Source organism: Helobdella robusta (genome assembly GCF_000326865.2).
Source record: "Helobdella robusta unplaced genomic scaffold HELROscaffold_118, whole genome shotgun sequence".
NCBI lineage: Eukaryota > Metazoa > Annelida > Clitellata > Rhynchobdellida > Glossiphoniidae > Helobdella > Helobdella robusta.
In genome coordinates, this window is record NW_008703654.1 from 108,828 (window position 1) to 118,786 (window position 9,959).

Here is a 9,959-nt window from a genome sequence, read left to right on the forward strand (position 1 = left end):
CAAACAAACAAACAGAAAAACAAACAAACAAACATACAAACAAACGTGCAAACAAACAAACAAACAGACAAACAAACAGAAAAACAAACAAACAAACAGAAAAACAAACAAACAACCAAACAAACAAACAGACAGACAAACAGACAAACAGACAAACAAACAGGTACAGTATCATTCCTCTGGTACCTTTCCTGGCTCTACAACGTGTTCGACAGTCCCCTCGTCCACCCACGGATATCTGACCCAGAAAAAAATTACATCACTTCGAAACTAGGTCAAGACGTCTACGGAGGTCATGATAGTAGTTGTGGGGATGGTGCTGGTCTTGGTAGTAGTTGCGGGGACGGTGGTGGTCTTGGTAGTAGTAGTAGTGGTGGTTGCAGCGGTCGCGACGGTGGCGATTGTGGCAAAAATTTTGAAATAAATTTTTGTGGTAACGATAAAAATGGAAGTAATAGTAATAGTTATAATAATAATAATAATAATAACATGGACAATAATAAAAACAACAACACTGGTAAGACCATCGATAGCACGACGACGACCACAACTTACTTTACTTCATCCTCAACAAAAACTAATAACAATAATAATAATAATAATAATAATCATCATCATCACCCTCACCCTGACATCATAATCACGTGCCCTTCACCCTCTATAACTACCACCCCAAAACCCTCTGGGGGCCTAAAAATACCGTGGAAAAAAATTTTACTATCGCTGCCCTGTTGGGCCATCATTGTGGCCCACTCGTGTAACAATTGGGCCAATTATACAATTCTCGTGTGTCTACCGTTGTTTATGAAGGAAGTTATGGAGCTGGAGGTGCAACAGGTGTGTTTGTGGAGTGTGTATGAGGTGTGGGATGTGTGTGTGTGGTGTGGGATGTGTGTGTGTGGTGTGGGATGTGTGTGTGTGGTGTGGGGATGTGTGTGTGGTGTGGAGGAGTGTGTATAAGGTGTGGGATGTGTGTGTGTCGTGTGGGAATGTGTGTGTGGTGTGGGATGTGTGTGTCGTGTGGGGATGTAGGTGTGTGTGGAGTGTTTTTTGGTGAGGAGTTAAATAGCAGCGTGTTTTTGAAGGAATGTGTTGAAAATTTTGTCCGAACGGTTGTTGGTTGTCTGCCGAATTTTTTGGATTAAGCGTTTTGGTGTGTGTGTGCGCGCGCGTGTGTGTGAAGTGCTTTTTGGTGTGTTTGTGATTTGTGCGAGTGTATGTGGTGTTTGTTTAAATGGTTCTTGTTTTTTACTGAGACTCATAAAGACGTGTTTGTGGTGTTTTGCTAATGAAACAAACCAACTTATCAGGCAATCAACCAAGCATTATTAAATCAATCAGCCAATCAATGAACCAAACCAACAAACAACCATCCAATCAGAATGGACTCTACACATCCCTACCTTACGTATTTAGTTTTTTGATGGCGATTCTTTCCGGTCACGTGTCCGACTTGTTGATCAGGCGGAAGTGGTTGAGTGTGGCCAATACAAGAAAGTTGTTGCAGACGATATGTTAGCTTGTGTGCGTGCGTGTGCGTGCGTGTGTTTATGTGGTTATTTCTGTATAGGTGTGTGTGTATGTGTGTGTGTGTGTGTGTGTGTGTGTATGATCAGACAGAGCAATAAAATATATTAACTTGCATGTGTGTGTTTGTGTTCATAACCCAACCAACAAAATCAACCAGCCAACCAACCAACCAAATCAACCAACCAACCAACCAAACAACCAACCAATCACAGCTTCCGTTATCCCAGCGATCCTCTTGATAGTAGTGGGATACCTGGATAAGGATGACGTCATCCTGGTTATTTGTTTGCTCTGCGTCATTGTCTCAGTTAATGCTCTCTGTCGGTCCGGAATGATGGTCAATCACATTGATATAGCTCCGAGGTTTACTGATTGATTGTTGATATTTAGTTAATTGATTGATAATTAGTTAATTGATTGGTTAGTTGATCTGGATAATAGGGTGATCTGTTATACTATCTGTATCGTTGCCATCATCATCATCATAGTCGTTATCATCATCATCATCATCATCACCACTAGCGAAAGTATCATTACCATAATCTCCGTCTCAGATACTCCGGTATATTGCTGGGTATCTCCAACACAGTGGCAACAGTACCAGGTATCCTTGGGCCGGCTGTTGTCGGGTGGATCACTACTAATGTTAGAAGAGATTTTGGTTTTTTTTTTCATTCATTCATTCATACATTCATTCGTTTTTTGATTCGTCTATTTACTTTTTCTGTCCATCCATCATTCATTTACCCATTTATTTATTTCTCATTCACTCATTATTTTTTGTTCGTTCGTTCGTTCATTCATTCATTTATTCATTCATTCATTCATTCATTTATCTCTCCATCCAATCACCACACGCACACGCACGCACGCACGCACTCAGGGAACTAAGGAAGAATGGCAAACAGTATTTCAAATTTGTTCCGTCCTATTGCTGTTCAGTAGCATCTTCTACTGCATTTTCGCACAGGGGGAGCTACAAGAATGGGCCGCCCTAACGGACGAGTCTACTTTTGAAAGGATGGAAAAATCAGGGAATGTCCAAGATGATGACGAGATGAAGATAAAAACTATAGCGGTAGATGATGATGATGGTAGTAATCGTAATGGCAAAAAGTTTGATAACGAGGAAGATGATGATGAAGATGTTGATGATAATGATGATAATAATAACAATAATAATAACAATAATAATAATAATAATGTTAATGATAATGATGATGAGCTAATGAAATTGAAGAGGGTTGTTTTAAATTAGATTGTTGTTGTTGATGACGATGTTGTTGTTGAGGCGATAATAAAAATAACAATAATATAAAAAAAATTGCAATTATTATTATTATTATGATTATTATATTATTATTATAAATATTATGACGACTATAATTGCGAATGGACCCACGTATTACGATGTGTAACATTGATTATTTTTATTTAGCTAAAAAATGCTTCACACCATTATCATTATTAATGAAGAAGGTTATTATTATTATTATTGTTGTTGCTGTTGTTTTGAAGACAAATTTGAGAAGAAATTCGAAAAAATAAAATTTATTATTATCGTTAAAATGACATAGCCAAAGATAAACACAGCAGAACAAAAACACAATGATGATAATAATAATAATAATAACAATATTAGCAATAACAATAGTTTGGTGATCACAACTATTCATTTCTTCGTAATCATCATCGTCGTCATCATCATCATCATGATCGTCATCATCATCATTATCGCTGCTGTCTGAAATTTTTCACAATTTCTTCTTCCAAGCTTTCGTACCTCCCTAATACTTCTTTGTAAATCTGTTACGTCACAACAACAACAACAACAACAACAACAACAACAACAACAACAACAACAACAATAATAATAACAAAAACAACAAAAATAATAATAATTATAATAATAATAATAATATTAACAATAATAAAACAATAACTCACCTTGACGGCATCTTTGTTAGGAAAAATGGTATTAAGACAATCATCATCATCATCACCATCATCGTCATTATTGCCAAAACAACCCCCACCACTACCACCCCCACCGTCCTCATCATCATCACCAGCAGCGCCACCATCATCATTATCAGGATCTTTAAAGCCAAATTTGGCCAGGTATGCACCGCCGAGGCAGGCCGAGTTTTTAATGTCTTTGGTTACGACCGGCTTGTCGAAAACATCCGCTATGATCTGACGGTGGTGATGATGACGATGAAGACGACGACGAAGACGATGATGATGATGATTATTTTTATTATTATTATTATTGTTTACGATGTCACTTTGGAACCTGAAGCGTCGGCTTGCTGGCAGAGGCACCGCCCGTAGCTAAAATTCTTTCCACTCCATCTTAGAAAAAATAAACTTATTATTATTATTTTATTATAATTATTATTGTTATTATTATTGTTATTATTATTTAATTATTATTATTATTGTTATTGTTATTATATACCAAGATTTATCCCCATCTTAAGGGCGTGTAACTTCTTAACGGCCACCTGTCCTTCGACCAGAGCCCTGATTTCTATTTCCGGTTCGAATGACGTCATCTAAACGGTCGTGGTGATGATGATGATTATCAACATCATCAAATACAACGACGACAACGACGACAGTAGCAACAACATCAACATCATCATCATCATCATCAAACCCACCACCAAGTTTGTGGGGCCCAGTCTCATGACTCCGTGAACTGGAGGGTGGATTTCAGGTAAGTCGTAATAAATTCCTGAATTGTTTGATTGGTTGGTTGGTTTGTTGAATGGTTGGTTGGTTGGTTGGTTTGTCAGTAGGTTGATTGGTTGGTTTGTCGGTTGGTTGGTTGGTTGATTGACTGGTTGGCTGGTTGGTTATTTAGTTGAGTGATTTGTTGGTTCATTTTTTCGTTAATTCATTTCTGTTTAATTGTTTTTTCAATGGCTCATCAAACATTCGCTCATTCATTCATTCATTCACTCACTCATTCTTTCACAGAACTAACCGATGTGACCGTGGTTACCAGGCACACCCCTCTCAAGAGCCTCGTCAAATTCTCGCCACGACCCTAACCCGCAATTGTCCTTGACCTTGCTGCGGGTCAAACTCCCGTTCTTGAAGCTGATTGGCCAGAAATTTTCGGTCAGAGTTATTATTATCATCATCTATATTATCGTTGTTATGCTAGTCTATAATAATTATTGCACCTAACAGGTCAAACAACTAATCAATCAATCAACCAACCAATCAATCAATCAACCAACCTACCAACTAATCAGTCTATCAGTCAGTCAACCAACTAACCAACCAACAGCCAGCCAACCAACCAACCAACCAACCAGCCAACCAACCAAGCAACAACCAACCAACCAATAAATCAACCAACCAGCCAACCATAGCATAATCATATAGATATTGGGATTGAGCGGGTTGATCATGACAAGACCACCCAAACATGGCTTAGAGTTGTATTCATCCATGGAAAATGATAACGTGTCACTCGTTCCTAAACTGATCTGCATGAATAAATGAATGAATGGATAAGTGAATGAATGAATGAATGAATGAATGAATGAATGAATGAATGAGAGATGAATGGATAGATATTTGAATGAAATAAATAAAAAAAATAAATGAGTGAATGAATAACTAGATTCAATATCGTTCCATCTCACTCGTTCGTAAACTTATCAGGGTGACATGGCCGAATGAGAGAATAGATAAATAATGAAAGAATTAAAAAATGAACAAACAAATGAATGAACAAACTAAACCCCTTACAACAGCGTCGCGAGTACAAGCCTTCATTCCAATCATGGAAGCTGATGATGATAATAATAATAATATAATAACAATAATAATAATAATAATGGAAACTTCTTTTATTATAACTCAAAAACTAAAATCAAATTCATAAATATATACACGGCTAAATATATCACACACGTATATATATATATAATATATATATATATATGTCACAGGTTGAGGTTAGCATGCGGCGCCTCATGATTTAATCTTAACTGGGTTGCCGCATGGCAAAAAAAAAATATATAAAAAGGCGGGAATAGGAGAATTATTGGGTCTGAACGGCGTAGTTTAACTCTTGGTTGATAGTAGACGGTGGAACTTTGCATTTTAGTAGTTATTGTTTTAATTTAGAATTAAAACGTTTGGTAGTAGGTTTGGCGGTAGGACGTTGTCAGTCAAAAGTCTAACTGGAACGTCGTTAATAGGAATAATAATGGTAATTGGTGGCAGGTAGCAGTAGCGGAGTCAACAACAGCTCCAACACAACAGTGTAGTGGTGTCAGTTATTTCAACAACAACTCCAACACAACAGCGTCGTGGTAACAACCACCACAACTACAACAACCAGTTATTTCAACAACAGCTCCAACACAATAGTGTCGTAGTTTCAGTTATTTCAACAACAACTCCAACCCAACAGCGTCAGGGTAACATCCACCAAAACTACAACAACCCTTATCCAGCAACGTCGTGGCGTCAGTTATTCCAACAACAACACTCGCACAACAACGTGACAGTCTATACCGTAGTAATAAAGCACGTTTGTCACCCCAAACGACAACACACCCATTAACTTAATAATTGAACAATATTTTGTTAATTTGTATTCTATTTCGATTTATTTGAATATCAATAAAGCTTATTTTCTGTTTCTACACATCAAATTTCAAGTCTTTTGATAGAAGCCGTAAAGAACCTGTTACAATATATATAATATTATATATATATATATGCATATATAAATACATATATAATAAATGCTTATAATATTCATCAATGTTCATCTTTAACATAGGAGTATGATGGTAAAATGACACAAAAGTTGTTACTAGTTTTGTTACAGTCACGATACACTGCTTACAGCGGCTTAGTTTACGCGGTTTATCAAAAAATCTCTAAAAACGTCTGGCAAAGATAAATTGATTAATTAGTGTTTAAAAGGATTATGAAAACGTATTGGACTAATTTCAAATGCTCTAATTAGAATGTTAAAATTTTAAAAATCTTTCGACAAATCGTTTTAAAGGTTGTTTTTGTATTTTTCTCCCTTGTAAGGGTTTTGATTCGGTGGAGTTTGTCTCGTGGTAAACCGTCAACTCGAGAATCTCAATCGTATCCCTGCTGACCATGCCGACGTATGTCTGGTCTGTTAGACTTGAATACTGGAAGGGGTAGATTGATTATCTAGACCCACATACACCCTTAAATCAGAATTCGCGTAAGATTCTAAGTGGTCAACAATTGGATTGAGAATTTTGTTAAGTCTCTCTAGGTATCTTGCCAATGCCAGGGTTGAACCGCAGTTTGACTCTACATGCTTAATCCTTTGTTTTGCTTTGCATAGAGGACATAACTCCTTTGTTGACTTTCCCTATTTAACCGAGTTTGAGTTTGTTGGTAGTTGTTGTATTAAGTATTTTATTGCGGATCTAAATGGGATCTCTGGTTCTCTTCCTACCGCTATAGGCCATCGTGAGATTTCAGAGGAGTCGATGTGGTCTTTTATAGATCTAAGCAAAATACCTTGGTACTGTAGCGAATGTGTATGATTGAAATCTATCTCCTGCTGGCGTTCTTTGCAGATTTTGAGTGCATAATAATAATAATAATAATAATAATAATAATAATAATAACCTGGATTGTCACCAGTAAAAGCCTTGACCTTGCACCTTGGGTTGAAACCGTACCTAACTACTAGGTACGGAGAGATGTTGCCCTAGTGATGATAATGATGGTGATGATGGTGATAATGATGGTGATGACGATGATGACGATGATAATGATAATGATGATGACGATAATGATGGTGATGATGACGATGATGATGATAATGGTTATATTTACTGACAAGACATTTTCCACACGGTACAAGTGGTCTAAGTTTCATTGCCAAACCATCCATCCCATACGCCTGAAAATTTAATTTATTCCTTTTTTTTCTTCACTCATTCATTCATTCAATCAATCAATAATTCGTTCATTTATTTATTCGTTCATTCAATCAAACGGTCAGTTAGTTGTACATTCATTCGCTCATCAATTTATTCCTTCAATAACTCTTTCATTCGTTCGTTCGATCATCAATTAATTTATTAAATTTCATTCCATTCATTCATTCATTCATTCATCCATCCATCCATTCACTCATTCACTCATTCGTCCTCGACTCGACCTGCAGACACCTCTCACTCCAGGTGCGTTCCTTCAGATGCAACAGATTCATGGCAGACCCGTCGGGAAGGTCGATGCTGGCGTACCTTCTAAGCATCAAACTGCACGCAAAACTACTGACCAGGCTTATCACCTGATCGTGGTGATGATAGTGATGATGCTATCGGTGATGATGATGATAATGATGAGGATGGTGATGATGTTGAGGATGGTGATGATGACAATGATGATGATGGCGATGATGATGTAACAGACCAGGTGAAATTAAGAATTTGTCCATTTAAACTTTTATAATAATAATAATAATTAGCGACGTCATCATCATCGTCATCATCATCGTCGTCGTCATCATCATCATCGTCGTCGTCATCATCATCACGTACTTCCGTTTGCAAATATTCCTGGTGATGATGTTTGTAAATTTTCTTTATCTGGTTGGCGGTGATTCTGTGAAATGCCCGACAGCCAGTTATGAGGCTGAGCTGAATGGATGGATGAATAAATGAATGGATGGATGGATGAATGAATGAATGAAAAAATTAAGTAAATGAGTGATGAATGAAAGAATGTAACAGACGAACGGTTATACAAAAAAATAAAACTTCCGTGTTACCAATGACCGGTGAAATAAAATAGAATAATCGTAACGGTCATCATCATCACCACCACCACCATCATCATCATTATCACCGTCATAAGAATCATCACCATCACCACCACCCCCACTATCATCATCATCATCTTCACCTTCTCTCCTCCTCCCATTTTTTCTTCAATCTCTCTGCATTCTTCCTCCGTACTGGCATCCATCCATATGGGACTGTCCAGGATAGTGAAGGCGTCCTGATAATGATGGGGGCGGTTATGATAATGATGGTAATGATCATCATCATCTTCATCTTCATCATCATCTTCATCATCTACGTCATCGTCGTCGTCATAGTCATCATCATCATCATCGTCGTCGCCATAGTCATCATCATCGTCATCATCATCATCGTCCTCATCATCGTCATCATCATCATCACCTTTAATTGTTTGTGCATCGGAAGGTTACTATCCAAATTTGTGAGTAACCCTTCACTTCCATACCTCCAATAAACGCTTCCATGTTGCTTTGGTGATGATGATGATGATGGTTATTGTGATGATGATGATGATGCTGATAATGATGATGATGGCTAACCTGTGCTGCTCCAGAAACAGCTACAATTTTTGAAAAGTCGACACTGTTCTCTTTCATTCTCTCTAGAATCAGGTCAACTGCCTTCCGTGATGACGACGATGATGACACGATATAATAATGAATAATAATAATTATAATTATTATAACTATAATAACAACAAAAATTACAATAATAATAATAACCCCCGCAACTGCTTTATCAACAACAACAGCTAGAATGATCATCATCGTCATCATCATCATAGTCATCATCATCATCATCATTACCTCAATCCACATGAGTACGGGGGCTGTAACGGTTTTGCCATCCTCGTGATAGGTTACTCCCGATTTGGTTCTTTAAAAATAAAAATAATGACAACAATAAAAATTGTTACTATTAATATTATAAATATGGTTGATTATTATTATTATTATCTTACTTATACTGTGGCAAGTCAGTTTCAAAGGTGACAGCATCCTCATAAACGACTCTCCATCCGTTATTTATTACGATCACCTTTGTCTAAAAAAATTATAATTATAAATATTTAAGATATAATAATAATAATATAATAATAATATTATTATTATTCAAAATTAATTTATTTTTTTTTTTATAAAAATAGCAATAAAATACTTGTTGTGTGCTTATTTCGATGGACAAGAATAACTTATCATCATCAGGTCTGGACATCATCAAAAAACGCAAAATTAATAATAAATATTCAATAATAATTTATAATCTTTTTCTAAAATTAGGCGAAGTTTCGGATAAAAAGTGTAATTTGATCAAGTTTTTACTATCACAACGAGATCAGCAGCTAACGACGTTGTTTACGTTTTACAATTAGATAGATGTTAGATAGATGAAAAGTAAAATTTTGAAATGGTGCTAAAAAGTTTTTAAAAGGTTCGTAAAAACCTTCCTTCGACACCTTCACGGGCAGTCTCGAATTTCAATTTTAAGACAAATTATTAATTAAAATTCAAAACAAAATACTATTAACAATTAAAAAATAAGCAATAACATTAATTCAATGAAGTATAGATAGATAGATTGATAGATAGACAG

The 9,959-nt window shown here is 36.4% G+C and overlaps 2 protein-coding genes across 2 annotated transcripts; one reads left to right on the forward strand and one right to left on the reverse strand.

Moving 5' to 3' along the window:
• Positions 1-675: 675 nt before the first annotated feature.
• On the forward strand, positions 676-2,518 carry HELRODRAFT_124468 (hypothetical protein; the record flags this gene model as incomplete). The annotated part of the gene is made up of 5 exons (XM_009013351.1): positions 676-837; positions 1,382-1,514; positions 1,743-1,893; positions 2,085-2,191; positions 2,427-2,518. Coding segments are annotated over 5 exons (645 nt in total), but the record flags the coding sequence as incomplete, so codon positions are not given.
• An 821-nt stretch (positions 2,519-3,339) lies between these two features.
• Positions 3,340-9,717, reverse strand: HELRODRAFT_117028 (hypothetical protein; the record flags this gene model as incomplete). Its single annotated transcript, XM_009013352.1, has 17 exons — positions 9,525-9,717; positions 9,328-9,410; positions 9,173-9,242; positions 8,906-8,986; positions 8,748-8,834; positions 8,467-8,562; positions 8,103-8,201; positions 7,721-7,852; positions 7,397-7,459; positions 7,183-7,264; positions 5,299-5,339; positions 4,912-5,033; positions 4,523-4,638; positions 4,197-4,270; positions 3,992-4,088; positions 3,827-3,885; positions 3,340-3,726 (listed from the first exon to the last, which is right to left on the reverse strand). Exons 1-17 carry the CDS (start codon positions 9,582-9,584, stop codon positions 3,340-3,342), a joined length of 1,749 nt encoding a protein of 582 aa, XP_009011600.1. The 5' UTR covers positions 9,585-9,717.
• Positions 9,718-9,959: the final 242 nt, after the last annotated feature.